Here is a 17,167-nt window from a genome sequence, read left to right on the forward strand (position 1 = left end):
TCGATCGACAGGTGGGGCGGCGCGCGTGGTGGGATGAGGGAACTCGCCCGAGGTTTCGCCCCGACCCGTCTGTCTCCCCCCCCCCACCCACCCACCCACCCACCGCCACCCACCGCCGCCCACCCCCCCCACCCCTCTCTCCGGGCATCGAACCCGGGTCCTCACTCTCGAGCAACGTTGGAGATGTCAGAGGTGGAGGGAGGGGGAGAGAGAGGGGGAGAGGGAGGGAGGGAGGGAAGGAGTGAAGGAGAGAGGACGTATAAAGGGAGGAGAAGAGGTTGGACAAACTCGGTCTCTTTATTCCCTTGAGTTTAGGGGGTCGAGGGGGTGATCTCATTGGGGTTTTTATTGGTTAAGTACGGGATTCGATGGGGTATCTACAGAGAAACTCTTTCCTCTGGTGGGTGGGGGTGGGGGGTGGGGTGGGGGGGTGGGTGGTGGGGGGAAATCCAGAACATCTGGGCGTCATCTTAAAGTTAGAGCCGGGCCATTCGGGGGTGAAATCGGGCAGTTTTTCACCCAAAACTCTCCCCCCACCCCCACCCCCACCCCCCCCACCCCTTCCTCCGCGAGGACTGGATCCATTCCCTGAGGCGGACCGGACGTTTGCCCGTTAGGGGGTCAGGGGATCGAGGGGTACAGGGCAAAGGGCGGGGAGTTGAGAGGTGCGCTATCCAATGGAACGGCGGAACGGAACAGGCTGGAGGGGGCTGAATGGCCTCCTCCCGCGTGCTTTGAAGCAGTGGGAAAACCTAATTCCTCTCTCTCCCTCTCTCTCTCTCTCTCTCTCTCTCTCTCCACCCGTTGTATGAGCGCCTTTCACGTCGGAAGGCGCCGGAGAACATAACAGCTCTCTCTCTCTCTCTCTCTCTCTCTCTCTCGTTCGCCGACAGCCGTAGACACTAAACACACATATCAGATATTTCTTTTTCTTGTGAATAAAGAACCGTTTGTAAAGTACGAAACATAATCCGCAAAAATTTTACTCAGGAGTTTTATTCTGTTTTATTAAACTGGAGGTTTGTTAACAACAAAAGGCTCGGTCTCTGGTCGCGTTTCCCGGCGGCGGTCGAGTGTAGTGACCGTGCGCGTCGCGGTGGTCACTCGCGCACAGCGGCGTCCCCGCACAATCAGGCGGGGGTCGAGTCGCCAAATAATTAGCCGGGGATCAAACTGCTTCTGACCGCTGAGCGACAGGGACCGGGAGCAGGAACTCAGCTGATTTCTCTCTCCCTGACCCCAGAAATAACTTGACTCCGATTACCAACCAGCGCAGGATTTATTGGCGTCGCTCCTCTGCCACCCCCCCCCCACCCCCCACCCCCAACCCCTCCCTCCTCTCTATCTTAATTGCCTTTTCCTGTAAATCCTCACATCCTGTCCGGACTTCCCGGAATACAATCCCCATTCACAGAAACCGGTTAACTTTCTCTTTCCGACTGACCCTTCGCGGGTGAGGGAGTGAAATGAGCGAAGGACAGAGCGAGACAGAGACGGAGATAGACAGAGAGAAAGAGAAAGTCAGTCACTTTAGTGGGTCCACAGCCGCCACCGATTGGCAGAGAAACGACACGATGAGAGACATGTGGAGTCCGGGAACAACAACAACAACGACAATAATAATAATAATAGCGATCCCGGCGTCTCAAAGCGCTTCACGGGACACGCCGTCGAGTGTAGTGACTGTGCGCTTTGTCAGTCGGTGGGAACGCCGCCGGGCGCGACCGGCGGCGGAACGCACAGTCACTACGCTTGACGGCGCGCGTCCCCGGGTGAAGCGCTCCGAGACGTCTCGAGGACGTGATTGTCATTCGCTATTAACGTCGGTATTGTCGCGTTATTTATTATTATTATTATTATTATTATTATTATTATTGGGTCAATAGCCCCCACTAGTGGCGGAGAGGTGACATGACATGGGAGGGGGGGGGGGTGAGGGGATGTCACGTGATGGTAGTCGTGGAGATCACGTGGTTATTGTTGTGACCCGGAGTCGGGGGGGGGTCACGTGGCAGGAGGCGTTCCGGGCGATCACGTGGCTGCATTGTCGCGTCACGGTGGTGGGTGGTGGTGGAGGAGGCGGGGCCGGCGGCGATCACGCGGGGGGGGGGGCGGGCGTCCTTGGAGACCGGGGTTGCTAAGGGGCGGGCTCGCCTGCAGGGGATGCGGTCACGTGGCGAACGTGGGGGGGAGTGAGTGGAAGGCGATCACGTGGCGGTGGAGCGGGGCGATCACGTGGCGCGCTGGGACCACGTGGGGCCGCGCCGCAACCAATGGCGGCGGCGGCGGAGGAGGAGGGGGCGGGTCACGTGACGCGGTGACGTGCGTGGCAGCGGGAATGGCCGGCGGCCGCCATGATGTGGAGCTTCTTCGCCCGGGACCCGGCGCGGGATTTCCAGTACGAGACGGGCGAGAGGGCAGAAGAGGCGCCGCCGGGGGCCTGGGGGCTTCACCAGGGCAAGAAGAAGGTAGGTCTGAGGCGCCGGGGTGGGTGGGGCCGGGGCGGTGACTCTTGCGGCAGTTACGCGAGGCCGAGGCTTCAGGCCTACTCGGGCCTGACGTGGCCTCTTCTCCCCCTCCCCCACCCCCTCACCCCCAGACAGACGGACAGCACAGCACAGCACAGCTGGGCCCGAGCTGAGGGGCAGGAAGATGGCGGCCAACGCTCTCACGCTGAGCTCTGTGCGTCCTCCCCGACTGGGACGCAGGGGCAGGAGGAGGCCATTCAGCCCCCCTCCCTCCCCCCCCTCAGCCTGTTCCGCCCATCTATCACAGAGGGACCCACTTACCAGCGGTCGAAACACTGATAATAATGATAATAATAATGATCCTTGGACTTCGCTGGGGGGCGAAAGCCCACAAACCGCACAGTCACTACACTTTACGGGGTCAGCCCGCGCAAGCGCTTTGCGACGTCTCTTCCCACCCCCCCCCCCCCTCACCCGGACCATTCTCCCCCCCCCCCCCCACTGCTCGGGTCCCGACCCAACCGTCCAGCGCCTTGGGACGTCCTCCTCCAATCTTGTTGTTGTTGTTGTTGATGTTGTTGTTGTTGTCGTCTCGTCTCGGTGCCGTGAATGCAAGGGATGCAATTCCATTTAACCCGCCTTCGCCACTGGGGGTTATCCCGCGGTACCCCCCCCCCCAGTGATCAACTCCTCGATGAGGCGCTGTAATCGAGTGCAGCGATTATTATTACTACCTTTATTATTATTACCTCCCGTTCGCCCGGTGAGGGCTCTTGTTAGATGTCAAGCAAACAGCCAGTGACTGTCTTCCTTGGGGCGGGGGGAGGGGGGGCTAAGTGGGGTCTCCTCGGAGCTGAATTGGCTCCCAAGATGTTATAATAATACTACTACTAATTTTATTATTATTCCCCTTCTTTCCCCCCCCCCCCCCCCACACACACACACACAGGGAACAGGTGAGCCCGTGTCTATCTTCATCTACGAGGTGAAGCCGAATTCAGAGGAGCAGACGCAAGCGGCGAAAACAGCATTGAAGCGTCTCAAAACACTCCGACACCCTAACGTTCTGTCCTTCATTGACGGACTAGAGGTACGACTCCCAGTCATTCACCCTTCTTCTCTTTACCTGGAGGGGATGGTGGGTAAAGGGACAGACACGATGGGGAGAGAGAGAGAGAGAGAGAGAGAGAGCAGGGAATGGGATTAGAGTAGAGAGCTCCGGTGGGGGAAGCGAGCGCCAGCACAGACACGATGGGGAGAGAGAGCTTCGTGTAGTTGATGTGTTGTTGCTGTTCGTGACTGGTGCCCTGTGTTCTCCGACAGACTGAGAAATGTCTATACATTGTGACGGAGCCCGTGGTGCCGCTCGCTGCCTATCTGAAGCTGAAGTTGAGAAACGGTCAGCTGAACGAGCAGGAGGTGTCCTGGGGTCTACATCAGATTGTGGTGAGCTTTTCCTCGGTTTCCCTCGTAATCCCTCCAAAACCCAAATCAATAATAAATTGGTCATTTTCAATCTACGACTGTTTGTGGGACATTGCTGTGCGCAATTGGCTGCCGCGTTCGCCCACAAGTATACAGTCAATTCACTTTACAGTGTGATCTGTGAAGCGCTTTGGAACGTTCTCCCGACGTGAAAAGCGCTATATCAAATGCAAGGATTATTATTATTATTATTATATGTTAACACAAGTGCGAGGATCCTGGTTCGATTTCCAGGCGGGGCGAAACCTTAGGCAAGATTGCTTACTCCACACACACACACGCACGCACACACCTCTGTTTATCTAGTGAGCGAGTGAGAGGGAGTGAGTGATTCCATGTTAACTAGTCCAGTAGTTGAGCAAGAGGATCCTTAGCCAAGTTTACTTACTCCACACAAACACACACACACACACGCCTGTGTTTACCAAGCAGTAAGTCAGAACCCGCTTGTTAGTCGATTGGAGGATTGCTTTCCGGAGGTAACGATCCCTAAAACAGGTTTGGTCAGTCACTTCACGACTGTTTGTGGGACGTTGCTGTGCATAATCGGCTGCCATGATTCGCGCACAACACAGACAGTCACTAAACTTTACAGTGTACCCTGTGAAGCGCTTTGAGACTTTTTAACAACATGATAAGGCGCTGTATCAAGGATTAATATTATTATAAACCGCGCTCTCTGCCCATTGTTTGAGCGAACGTTACTTGCCCGCTGTGCCTGACAGTCCCCCTCCATTTAAAAGCGCGCTTTGCTCTCTTCGCGGCAGCTTGCGAGGACATCGCTGTGCGCAAATGAAATAGGCCGTTCGCTGGGAAAATACAGTCGTTGCATTTTACAGTGATGTCCTGCAAAATGCTTTGAGACGTCCATTATTTACTTCGGGTGAGTGACTGACAGTGACTGAGTGAGTGAGTGCGCGTGTGAGACTGAATGAGGGACGAAGCGAGTGAGAGGAGTGACAGAAACTAATGCTTCTCCTCCTCTGCAGAAAGCCCTGTGTTTCCTGGTGAACGACTGCAGCCTGATCCACAGTAATGTTTGCGTGGCTGCAGTTTTTGTGGACCGGGCGGGGGAGTGGAAGCTGGGAGGGCTGGATTACATGTACTCGGCTCAGGAGGACATCCCCACCGCGGCTAAGGGTTTCCCAGAGCTCGACAGATACGATCCGCCCGAAAGGAATGACTTGACCAGAGGCCGTAACTCGGGAGAGAAATGGTAGGTCCGCAGGGCTGTGACGGTCTCTATCCCCCGGTTCCTGAGCCAGGAGGGGCTGCAGTATCCCAGGGCATTCCCTACTGATGGCAGCAAGTCCTAACTAACTAACTAATGGTCCTAGCTGGACAAGCAGTGGGAAAAGCTTGGCCAGACAGCGCTCTCTCTCTCTCTCTCTCTCTCTCTCAATGGCCAAAGGGGTAATAATTCATTCAAAAAAAAATAATCATTTGCTCGCTCAGTCCACGACTGTTTGTGGGGACGTCGCTGGGCGCAATTGGCTGCAGCGTTTCGCCCTCAAAGCACACAGTCACTGCACCTCACAGTGTAGCCCGTGAAGCGCTTTGAGACGCCTCAAAGACACGGGTCAAGCGCGAGGATGATCATCATTATTATTTCTGACGGAAGTCCCTCTCTCTTCTCCTGTTGCAGGTCGGCTGACATGTGGCGACTGGGCTGCCTGATCTGGGAGGTGTTTAACGGGTCCCTTCCCAGATCCGCCTCCCTCCGATCCCTCGGGAAGGTCCGTGTCTCATCCTCAAGTGATTCCGTGTCGGGCAAAGCGCCGCGAGACCTCTCACCTACTCTCCCACCACCCCCCCCTCACCTACTCTCCCACTACGGTCACCTCCTCCCAGCTTGTGCCGTGCTCCGCCACTGTCAAGCGCTCCGGGACGCCGCCACTGAGAGTGGCGCCACCGTGTTGTTGTCCTGACCGTCTTAACCTCCACCCTTTCAGATCCCCAAAGCCCTGGTCCCGCATTACTGCGAGCTGGTGGGTGCCAATCCCAAAATCAGGCCCAACCCGGCTCGTTTCCTCCTGAACTGCCGGGGGCCGAAAGGGTTCATGAACAACGGCTTCGTGGAAACCAACCTTTTTCTGGAGGAGATTCAGGTGAGTCTTTGAGGTGGCGGGGAGGGGGTTTGGTGGTCCAACTGGTGGCCTACAGGGGTGATGTGCATCCAAGACACTACCCCCTCCCCCCCTCCGCCCCCGAAAGGCACAAGTCGTCGTTAATTTTTTATATGTTACAGCGATACCAGGGATGAGGGACTTCAGTTATGTGGAGAGACTATACGAGAGAGACTGGGACTGTTCTCCTTCGAGCAGAGAAGGTTGAGGGGAGATTTCACAGAGGTGTTCAATAACCTGAGGGGTTTTGACGGCGGGCGGGCGGTTAGGGTCAGTAACCAGAGGACACAGATTTAAGATCACCGGCAAAAGAACCAGAAGGGAGATGAGGGGACGTGCTTTTACCCAGAGAGTCGTTACGATCCTGGACACGCATGACCTGAAAGGGTGGTGAGAGCCGCTTCAATAGTAGCTTTCACAAGGGAAATGGATAGGGACTTGAGTAGGAAAACTGCGCAGGGCTGTGGGGTAAGAGCGGGGGGTGTGGGTGGGTGGGAGTGGGTCTAGTTGGTAGCTCTTCAAAGAGCCAGCGCAGGCACGACAGGCAGAATGGCTTCCTCCTGCGCTGTAACGATCCTTGCGTGCGCGCCTTCCTCCAGATCAAGGAGCCGTCGGAACGCCAGAAGTTCTTCCAGGAGCTGAGCTCCCACCTGGACACATTCCCCGAGGACTTTTGCCGGCACAAGATCTTACCGCAGCTGTTAACCGCCTTCGAGTTCGGCAGCGCCGGTGCTGTAATCCTCACGCCACTGTTCAAGGTACGGTTTGGGGCGGGTGGGGGAGAAAGAGAGGAAGAGAGAGAGAGAGAGAGAGGAATAGTTTGTCTACTTAACGGGTGCGAGACAACGTAGATCGGGACAGGCTGTTTGAACTAGTCCAGAGTAGTAAAACCAAAGGACTCGGCCCGTGATGGAAGGGCAGTAAATTCAGAGCCAATCTACGCAAATTCTCTTTCAGTGACCGCGTCGTAAATCTGCGGAATGGAACTGGCTCCCAAGGGGGAGACGGTTGAAGCGGGATTCCTTCCAACGCAGATCAGACGCTGCTTGTCCAGCTAGGACCACCCACCCTCCCCGCTAGTTAGTGAGGGCAGGGTTAACAGGAGCTGAGGGGGAGGATTCCCTGACCCCAGTGACTGGTCGGCTTCTTCCAGGTCCTGCTGATGAGCGCCGGACCCGGGCTGGGCTGTCATCAGCGGTCCTCCCTGGGACCCCGCGGCCCCTCCTGACTCCGGAACCGGACTAGAGTGGGTTGAGGTAGAGGGTTGCCAGGCTTGGTATGACATGCAGCTGTGATCAGCATCTGCCTGGTCTCTGGCTCCCACAGGTGGGGAAGTTCCTGAGCGCCGAGGAATACCAGCAGAAGATAATTCCCGTCGTGGTGAAGATGTTTTCCTCCACGGACAGAGCGATGAGGATTCGCCTCCTACAACAGGTCAGTCGGCGAGCAGGGGTTGGTTTGGGCGGCGGTGGGAGTGGGATGGAGTGGTGGGGGGGGAGAGGAGGGCATTGGAAGAATGGAGGCAGGAGGTAGCGTAGTGGTTAGTGCGCTCGCCTCGCAAGCGGGAGGACCTGGGTTCGATTCTCGGACGGAAAGGACGAAACCTTCAGCAAGTTTCCTTACTCCGCGCACACACCTCGGTTTACCAAGCAATAAGTAGGGAACCCGGTTGTTAGTCGATTGGCTTTTCCCGGGTGGTGGTGGTGGTGGGGGGGGGGTAGTGATCCCCTTTTGAAAAAAATAATTATGCAGTCACTCGATCCACCGCTGTCCACCACAGTCGGCCCACAAAACACACAGTCACTCCACTTTGCAGTGTATCCCACGAAGCACTTTGAGGCGTTTCGAAGATGCCGGGTCAAATGCGAGGATAATTAAGATTATTTTGAAGGCGCGTGGGGCAAAAGTTGAGGTCTAATAGTACAGGTGGTCCTAATAGAACGACGAGTGGAACAGGCCCGGGGGGCTGAATGGCCTCCTCCTAATTCCTAAACCCGGAGAAGCGCGGCGCGCAAATGCACGTGGTCGCGGGAAGGTTGGCCACTGTTTTGCTCCCACCCCTCCCCCCCCCCCCCACCCCAACCGACCCGCTGATCAGCCGCTGTTTGCAGATGGAGCACTTCATCCAGTACTTGAACGAGTCTACCGTCAACAACCAGATCTTCCCTCACGTGGTGCACGGCTTCACAGACACCAACCCGGCCATCAGGGAGCAAACCGTCAAGGTGCGTACAAACAAGCCTGGCGGCTTCGTTCCTCACGCTCGTCACATCCAGGCCCCACTCACCACGCCAACCTGCCCTGCTCGGCTGACTGGGCACGCGAGAGGACCCGGGTTCGATTCCCAGCCGAGCGGGGTCAGGGCGAAACCTCGGGCAAAGGCGTGTCCTTACTCCCCGCACACCCACCCACGCTTCTGTTTACCAGTTGTCAGTCGATGGTGATAAGGCGCTGTACCAAATGCAAGGATTATTATGGTTATTCTTAGACCGTGTGTGACTCTGATCTCTCTCTCTCTCTCTCTCTCTCCCTCTCCCTCGCTCCAGTCGATGCTGTTACTGGCTCCTAAACTGAACGACGCCAACCTGAACGTGGAACTGATGAAACATTTTGCCCGGCTACAAACAAAAGATGACCAGGGCCCCATTCGCTGCAACACCACTGTCTGCCTGGGGAAGATCTCCTCTTACCTCAATGTCAACGTAAGCGGGAGGAGGGAGGGAGGGAGGGAGGGAGATATGGCGCCTGTCGATTTGTTTTCTGGTCCGCTGGGAGTTTGTCCTCGAGCAGAAACCCGCGTCTGACACGCACGGAAACCCTCTCGGTTGTTAGTGGATTGGCGGGTCGCTTTCCGGGGTTAATAATTCCTTTTATGTATATATATATATATATAAAAAATATGGTCCCTCAATCCACGACTGTTTCTGGTACATCGCTGCACGCACTTGGCGTTTCGCCCACAAATTGCGCAGTCACTGCATTTTTACAGCATGTTCTGCGTAGCGCTTTGAGGCGCCTCGAAGACGTGATCAGGCGCTGTGTCCCGAAGGCGAGGGATTATTATTATTAATATTATTATGATGATGATGAAGCTTCTTTGATACAGCGAGTTTATTACGTCGCTGAAAACCCCCCCACCCCCCCGGGATTCGATCTGTCGGACAGGACAACGAGAGAGAGAGAGAGAGAGAGCCGGAGGTGGGGAGGTAATCTCCGGTTGTGGGCGGCAACTAACAGCCTGGTTGTCTTTGGTTACAGACGCGGCAGCGGGTGCTGATCTCGGCCTTCGCCCGAGCCACCAAGGACCCCTTTGCCCCGTCCCGAGCGGCTGGCGTGATGGGCTTCGCGGCCACCCACAACTATTACTCCGTCGCCGACTGCGCGCACAAGGTGCTGGTGGTGCTGAGCGCTCTCACCGTGGATCCCGACAGCAACGTCCGTGAGCAGGTACAGCTCCCGGCCCCGTCATCCACACTGTTTGCTTATCCGCAGTGTAGCCCTGACCGTATTGTCTTGAAATAGCGTCTCTCTCTTTCTGTCTCTCTCTCTCTCTCTCTCTCTCTAGGCTTTTAAAGCGATCCGCAGTTTCCTGGTGAAACTGGAGCTGGTGTCAGAAGATCCGACAAAGATGGCGGACGTGGGTATGTGCGTGTGGCTCTTTGTGGTTTCTCCCCACCCCCCACCAGCCCCCTCACCCGCACCAGGCTCCGTGACCCTATCTCCCCCACCACCCCCCGGGCTCCACTGGGCTCCCCATCCCCAAAGAGGATCGAGTTTTATCAAAGCCCTCGTCCTCGCCTTCAAAGCCCTCCATGGTCCCTCGCTCCTCTATGACCTGCTATCCACGCTCCCTCCTCTCCACATCCCCCGCCCAGACTCTTCGACTGACCATACCTTCGTTCACCCTCCTACCCCCCTGCCCTCCTGACCCCCTCGGGGCCAAACCCCTGACTGTCCAGCGCCTCGTGACGTAAATGTAACGTGTGGCGGTTGAAAAGTGCCGTGTTATATTAATCGAAAATATTTACTGTAACTGGTTTCTCTCTCTTGTCGTCGTTGCAGAGAAGGATGTGAACTCCGCCTCCTCGGGGCCCGGGGCCCTGGCTGGGGGGTGGGCCGGCTGGGCTGTCACGGGGGTCTCCTCGTTCACGTCAAAGTTCATCCGCGCGAACCCAGCGGGCGGAACGGGGGGGTCTCTGCCCGACAGCCAAACCCCGACGGCAGTAACTCAGACGGCAGACATCCCCACAACACCCGCGGAAGGTCAGTGTATCAAAGGATCTTACAGCGCCGAAGGGTTGACCAGTCACTGGGGGCAGGGAATCGTCCCCCTCAGCTCCTGTGAACCCCTGGAGCCAAAGCCCCCACTAATTAACTAGCGGGGAGCGGGGGTCCCGGCTGGACAAGCAGCGGGAAAGCTGCCCGACAGCACTCTCTCTCTCTCTCTCTCTCTCTCTCTCTCTCGATGGCCGAGCTGTGTGTGGGTTTAGCTGGTTAGACCCCAGTAGTTACCCCCCAACGCACACTCTGGGCTCCCCCCCCCCATCCTTGGCTCTCGCCCAACCTGCGCCTAATACTCTCCGGAATTAGATAAGCAGGGGGGCGTCCCATTCCGACAACCTATCCCTGGGGTTTCCAGGTGGGGTGGGGGGGGGGGAATGTGGGGAATTCTCAGTTGGGTTCGGAGACTCTCGAGCAACGGAGACGGTTTCCGCGTGTGACACCGCCGGTCACGGTGACGGGTTTCCGTGTGCGCGTGTCAAGACGCCCGGCCGGTCACGGTGACGGGTTTCCGTGTACGCGTGTCAAGACGCCCGGCCGGTCACGGTGACGGGTTTCCGTGTGCGCGTGTCAAGACGCCCGACCGGTCACGGTGACGGGTTTCCGTGTGCGCGTGTCAGACGCCCGACCGGTCACGGTGACGGGTTTCCGTGTGCGCGTGTCAAGACGCCTCGCTGACTCCCTTTTTTTCAGCAGGCGACGAGAGGAACTCCTCACCTTCTCCGGCCAAACCACCTCCAACGGCTCCTGTTCCTACTTCGGAGCGGCCTTCCAGCGGGGATCAGGCAGCGGAGGATGAGGGGAAGGAGAAAGACCCGGATAATTGGGATGATGAGGACTGGGGAAGCCTGGAAGTAGGTATCCGCCGGTCTGTTACGTCCCACTGGTTCGATCGAAGACGTCTTAATTAAAACCTTCTGCCCGAATAATAATAATAATCCTCGCATGTGACCCAGAGCCTTATCATGTTGTCGAGACGTCTCAAAGCGCTCCACAGAATATACTGTCAAGTGTAGTGACTGTGTTTTCGCAGCCAGTTGCACACAGACAGTCGTGGATAGAGTGACCGCATTATTATTATTTTACGAGGGATTATTCCCCCCCCCCCCCCCACCCCCTCGAAAGCGAATGCAAATTGCTGTTGGACCCGCAGTATATACCCTCTTGACCTGTCGTCGTGTTCGTGCCACACCCAGGAACCTGATCAGACCAAGGGGACGATGGAGAGGGAAGACTGGGGCTCCGAATGGCCATCGGCCGCGCCCGGCAAAAGGAAAAACACCGACAGACTGGTGGGTAGACCCTCCATGCCGACCTGCCCGCTCCCTCAGCCTCCCTCACCCCCCCCAGCCCCCCCGCACGTCCCACCCCACCCGTTGGCGGTTGGCCATTCAGCATCTCTGACACCCACCCCTACACTCTGGGGATGGGGCGTCTATCCTGCAATCCCTATGCCTCACCCCCTCTTTTACCTCCTCGTTAAATCCACCTCAAGACCCTCCTCTTCGAGGCTGGGCCATCAGTCACCCTCCTACCCCCCCCCAACTTTCAGGTCGGGTAACCTACAGGACTCCCAATAATGCAAGGATTATTATTATTATTGTCTTGCAGAATGTCGGAGGTGCCTCTGTTGCAGACTTCAGCAGCTCGGGCTGGGAGGTAGAGGACAACTGGGCCGAGGAAAGGGGCACGAGCCCGGGGCAGAACGTGGGCGGCGAAGAGAGCTGGGGGAACGACTGGGGCGAAACCCAGACTCGCGCTTGCAGCCAGAGCAAAGCCGTGAGCGCCAAAGCCAAAGCCGGAGCGAAACAGGAGGAGCGTCCGTCCAGCGAGTACAACTGGGACCGGGGCGCCTCCAGCGGGAGGCAAGGAGATTTCTTCACCACCTTTGCACAGACCCCGACCGAGCAGCAGGTGAGCAGAACCCACTCGAGTCGTTTTTATTGTTACAGCGCAGGAGGAGGCCATTCGGCCCATCGTGCCTGTGCTGGCTCTTTGAAAGAGCTACCAATTAGTCCTACTCCTCCTGGTCTTACCCCAACTAGTCCCACTCCCCCTGGTTTTACCCCAACTAGTCCCACTCTCCCCCCCCCTCCCCCCGACCTCGTCGTTTTAAAACACCTCCATCAAATCTCCCCCTCGGCCTTCCCCGCCTTTAAAGGGCATACGTCCTCTTTCGGTAAACGCAAGTTCCTTTGGTGGTTCCCTCCGTTTGACTTTGCAAATTGCCACTCTGCAGAGGAGAGAGGGGACTGGGACGGGGACCGCAGAAGCTGCCGGGGACTGGGAAACCGAGGACAACTGGGAGTCCGTGGAGGCAAATGCAGGTCAGTTTGTCCCACCTGTACGGTTGCTGTTTGTCGGGGGGCAGAAAATTCTACCCCCCCTCCCCGTCCCCCCGTCTGACCCCAGCTTGTGAGATCTTTTTGTGTCCGAGGGTGGAGGGCGGCGCTGTGTTGTGGAGCCTGTAACGTGTCGGTTAGGGAGCTCACCTCACAAGGGAGAGGACCTGGGTTGGTGTGTCTGTATGTGTGTGTCAGGTCCTCTCACTTGCAAGGCGATCGCTCTAACCACTGAAGCTACAAGACTCAACATCATTGACCTGACATTCTCTCTCTCTCTCTCTCTCTCTCTCTGTCTCTGTCCGCCAGGGGTGAGCAAGCCCGAGCTGGCCAGGAAGAAACGGGAAGAGCGCAAGAAGGAAATGGAAGCCAAGAGAGCAGAGCGAAAAGCAGCCAAGGGCCCTCTCAAACTCGGAGCCCGGAAACTCGATTAGATCCTCCACGCGTTATTTTATTTTTAAAACAAGAAAAGAGAAATATATATATATATACGTACACAAATCAGCCTCAATCCTGACGGATGTGGGAACAGATCAATGTCGCGGTTTCTTCTTCACGGCTCAAGTCGATCGCCCGGCCCTCGGTGAGATGTCCTGAGGCAGAAGCCTCTGTGCCCTCTTGAACCTCTACGATCCTTGCGTTCGATCCAGCGCCTCGTCACGTCGTCGAGACGTCTCGGAGCACTTCACAGGACGCCCAGTGTTTTGAAGACGAAATCTTGGATCGATGCCGAGCCGCACGGAACTTTCTAATCGTTGGGGGGGGGGCAGTGGATTTGACGGATAGGCGGACATTTTAGCTGATTTTCTTCCCGAAAAGGCGCTCTTTGATTCCAGTTTCCCGAGAGGGGTGGCGGGGGGTGGGGGAGAAAAAGAGCAACTGAGCAGCTAAACCAAGACTGATTTGCAACGTCCTGTAGCTGGAATTTTGGGAGCAAAGGAGACTTAGGGATGTATCCAATCCTGACTGATTGCAGGAGTCGGGATTCACGTAGATGATATGATTATTATTATTATGATAATTATTATAAGATTTGACTCGGTAAGAAATGAGCAAGTCGCTGAGTCTAAAGAGGATATCGACGGTGTATTGTGAAGTAAAGCGCCTCTTGTTTTTTTTTTTTTTGCTATTTCCCGGGAGTTTTTTTGGGGGCTTCGTTCCGACCCCGAGGAGATTAACACGCGAGTAATTGGCACGCTGTCTGGTTCGGAGACTCTTAAGCACGGTGACGGGGTTCCTTGTGTGTCAGGCACTCGGCTGACCGTAAATATTAACAGTGGGAACCTCTGTATGGTCCGATATTAACAGTGGGAACCTCTATACGGTCCGGTATTAAAAGTGGGAACCTCTATATGGTCCGGTATTAACAGTGGGAACCTCTATATGGTCCGGTATTAACAGTGGGAACCTCTATATGGTCCGGTATTAACAGTGGGAACCTCTATATGGTCCGGTATTAACAGTGGGAACCTCTATATGGTCCGGTATTGACAGTGGGAACCTCTATATGGTCCGGTATTAAAAGTGGGAACCTCTGTATGGTCCGGTATTGACAGTGGGAAACTCTATACGGTCCGGTATTAAAAGTGGGAACAGTGCAACCTGTTAGCTCCGCTCAGCGGGTCACCCCCCCATCCCCCCACCCCACACAGCCCTCTCTCTCTCCCTCAACTCTCTCCCTCCCTCCAATGGCTACTGGTTGGATCCGTTCACTTCTTTTAAGACCGAGGCCAAGGGATACGGGGCAATGGCGGGTAATTAGAGTTGAGGTACAGCTCAGCCAGGATCTTACAGAATGGCGGAACAGCCTCGAGGGGCTGAATGGCCTCCCCCTGTTTTCACGCGAGAGGCGACTCGGCCCAATCTGACGTAGGGTGTCAGCCTCGGAGACCAGGGTCGCTAAACGTGGCTCCGCAGTCTCTGCAGTCTCGCACCCTCAGGCGGGACCTTTCCATCCCGGTCGCAGACCTCTCTCTCGCTCTCGAAGTGACTTGCGACGCCGCAGAACTGGGACTGGAAGACGACAACCTGTAGCTCTCTGGTTGGAGCTCTCGCCTCGCGAGCGAGTGGACCTGGGACGTTGCCGCGCTCCATCGGCTGCCGCGTTTCGCCCGCAAAACACGTACGCACGCGCCCCAGGCGCGCGCACCACCTCTGTTTACCAGCGGTGTAGGTTGTTCAGTCGGTCGGCGGATCGCTTTCCCCGGGGGGGTAATGATCCCTCCGAAATAAATGATGATTTGGTCACGGAAATCACGGCTGTTTGCGGGGGGGGCGTCGCTGGGCGCAATTGGCTGCCGTGCTTCGCCCACGAAACACGCAGTCACTACACTTTACAGTGTATCCTGTGAAGCCCTTTGAGACGTCTCGACGACGTATGGCGGTACATCAAGTGCAAGGATTATTATTATGATTGATCCCACTGATCACTCGATAGGATCAGTTGATAAATCGCTCGATTGACTGATCACTTGATTGATTTATTGATTGATTGACTGATCGATCGATCGATAGATGATGATAATTCTTGCTTTGGACGTCTTCGAGACGTCTCGCAGAGCTTCACGGGATACACTGTAAAAAAAAAGTGCGGCGAGAATTAATCGATTACTTGATTGACTGAGTGGTCAATCAATTGACCGATTGATGGATTGATTACGTGATAGACTCATTAATTGATTGACTCATTGATCACTTGATTGATGAATTGGTCGCTTGATTGACGGAGTGGTGAATCACTTGACCGATTGATTGATGGATTGATCGCTTGATTGACTGATTGATTGACTCATTGATCACTTGATTGATGGATTGATCACTCGATTGATTGATTGGCTGGTCACTGGAAGGGAGAACTACAACTCCCACAAGCCCCCGCGCGCGGGCGCGCCTGCGCACTGACGCCACCCTCGGCTTCCCGGCATGCAAGCGGCGGAGCAGCGCATGCGCCGTGACTGAGAGCGGCGGCGACGGAGGAGAAAGTGAGCGCGAGAGAGAGAGAGAGAGTGTGAGGAGAGAGAGAGAGAGTGTGAGGAGAGAGAGTGTGAGGGGAGAGAGAGAGAGAGAGTGTGTGAGGAGAGAGTGAGTGTGAGGGGAGAGGGAGAGAGAGAGAGAGAGTGTGAGGAGAGAGTGAGTGTGAGGGAGAGAGAGAGTGTGAGGGAGAGAGAGAGAGAGAGTGAGGCGAGAGAGAGTGTGAGGAGAGAGAGTGAGTGTGTGAGGAGAGAGAGAGTGTGAGGGGAGAGAGAGAGTGTGAGGAGAGAGAGAGTGTGAGGGGAGAGAGAGTGTGAGGAGAGAGTGAGTGTGTGAGGAGAGAGAGAGTGTGAGGGAGAGAGAGAGAGTGTGAGGAGAGAGAGAGTGTGTGAGGAGAGAGTGAGTGTGTGAGGAGAGAGTGTGTGAGGAGAGAGAGAGAGTGTGAGGGAGAGAGAGAGTGTGTGAGGAGAGAGTGAGGAGAGAGTGTGAGGAGAGAGAGAGTGTGTGAGGAGAGAGAGAGAGTGTGAGGAGAGAGGAAGAGAGTGTGAGGAGAGAGAGAGTGAGTGTGTGAGGAGAGAGAGAGTGTGTGAGGAGAGAGAGAGAGAGTGTGAGGAGAGAGAGTGTGAGGGGAGAGAGAGAGAGAGTGTGTGAGGAGAGAGTGAGTGTGAGGGGAGAGAGAGTGTGTGAGGAGAGAGTGAGTGTGAGGGGAGAGAGTGAGTGTGTGAGGAGAGAGAGTGAGTGTGTGAGAAGAGAGTGTGAGGAGAGAGAGAGAGTGTGTGAGGAGAGAGAGTGAGTGTGTGAGGAGAGAGTGTGAGGAGAGAGAGAGAGTGTGTGAGGAGAGAGAGAGAGTGTGTGAGGAGAGAGAGAGAGTGTGTGAGGAGAGAGAGAGAGAGTGTGAGGAGAGAGAGTGAGTGTGTGAGGAGAGAGAGAGAGTGTGTGAGAAGAGAGTGTGAGGAGAGAGAGAGAGTGTGAGGAGAGAGAGAGAGAGTGTGTGAGGAGAGAGAGAGAGTGAGTGTGAGAAGAGAGTGTGAGGAGAGAGAGAGAGAGTGTGTGAGGAGAGAGAGAGTGTGGGGAGAGAGAGAGAGAGTGTGAGGAGAGAGAGAGTGAGTGTGTGAGGAGAGAGAGAGTGTGTGAGGAGAGAGAGAGAGAGAGTGTGTGAGGAGAGAGAGAGAGTGTGTGAGGGGAGAGAGAGAGTGTGTGAGGAGAGAAGAGAGTGTGAGGGAGAGAGAGCGAGTGTGAGGGAGAGAGAGCGAGTGTGAGGAGAGAGAGAGTGTGTGAGGAGAGAGAGAGAGTGTGAGGGAGAGAGAGAGAGTGTGTGTGAGGAGAGAGAGTGTGAGGGAGAGAGAGAGAGTGTGTGAGGAGAGAGAGTGTGAGGAGAGAGAGAGTGTGTGAGAGAGAGAGAGAGAGAGTGTGAGAGAGAGAGAAAGTGTGTGAGAGAGAGAGAGAGTGTGAGGGGAGAGAGAGTGTGTGAGGAGAGGAGAGAGTGTTGTGAGGA

The 17,167-nt window shown here is 55.9% G+C and overlaps 1 protein-coding gene across 2 annotated transcripts; it reads left to right on the top strand.

The window, feature by feature from the left end:
• Positions 1 to 2,320: 2,320 nt before the first annotated feature.
• scyl1 (SCY1-like, kinase-like 1) lies at positions 2,321 to 13,824 on the top strand. 2 transcript variants are annotated; one of them, XM_042346664.1, is made up of 18 exons: positions 2,321 to 2,468; positions 3,418 to 3,558; positions 3,792 to 3,914; positions 4,943 to 5,169; positions 5,599 to 5,689; positions 5,906 to 6,061; positions 6,679 to 6,837; positions 7,406 to 7,513; positions 8,191 to 8,304; positions 8,626 to 8,781; positions 9,338 to 9,526; positions 9,645 to 9,720; positions 10,142 to 10,342; positions 11,054 to 11,214; positions 11,557 to 11,652; positions 11,972 to 12,274; positions 12,600 to 12,687; positions 13,012 to 13,824. In XM_042346664.1, exons 1-18 carry the CDS (start codon positions 2,355 to 2,357, stop codon positions 13,134 to 13,136), a joined length of 2,628 nt encoding a protein of 875 aa, XP_042202598.1. In that variant the 5' UTR covers positions 2,321 to 2,354; the 3' UTR covers positions 13,137 to 13,824. The 2 variants fall into 2 exon arrangements, with proteins under 2 accessions (XP_042202598.1, XP_042202599.1); XM_042346665.1 differs by having other exon boundaries at positions 11,057 to 11,214.
• Positions 13,825 to 17,167: the final 3,343 nt, after the last annotated feature.

Source organism: Callorhinchus milii, unplaced genomic scaffold (assembly GCF_018977255.1).
Source record: "Callorhinchus milii isolate IMCB2004 unplaced genomic scaffold, IMCB_Cmil_1.0 Scaffold1276, whole genome shotgun sequence".
In the NCBI taxonomy this organism is placed as follows: domain Eukaryota; kingdom Metazoa; phylum Chordata; class Chondrichthyes; order Chimaeriformes; family Callorhinchidae; genus Callorhinchus; species Callorhinchus milii.

Excerpts from the sequence above, each read along its gene's own strand:
- scyl1 (XM_042346664.1), top strand. The coding sequence starts at position 2,355 with ATGATGTGGAGCTTCTTCGCCCGGGACCCGGCGCGGGATTTCCAGTAC. Across the intron at positions 9,527-9,644 it reads ACAGCAACGTCCGTGAGCAG|GCTTTTAAAGCGATCCGCAG; the intron begins GTACAGCTCCCG and ends CTCTCTCTCTAG. Across the intron at positions 11,653-11,971 it reads GGAAAAACACCGACAGACTG|AATGTCGGAGGTGCCTCTGT; the intron begins GTGGGTAGACCC and ends ATTGTCTTGCAG.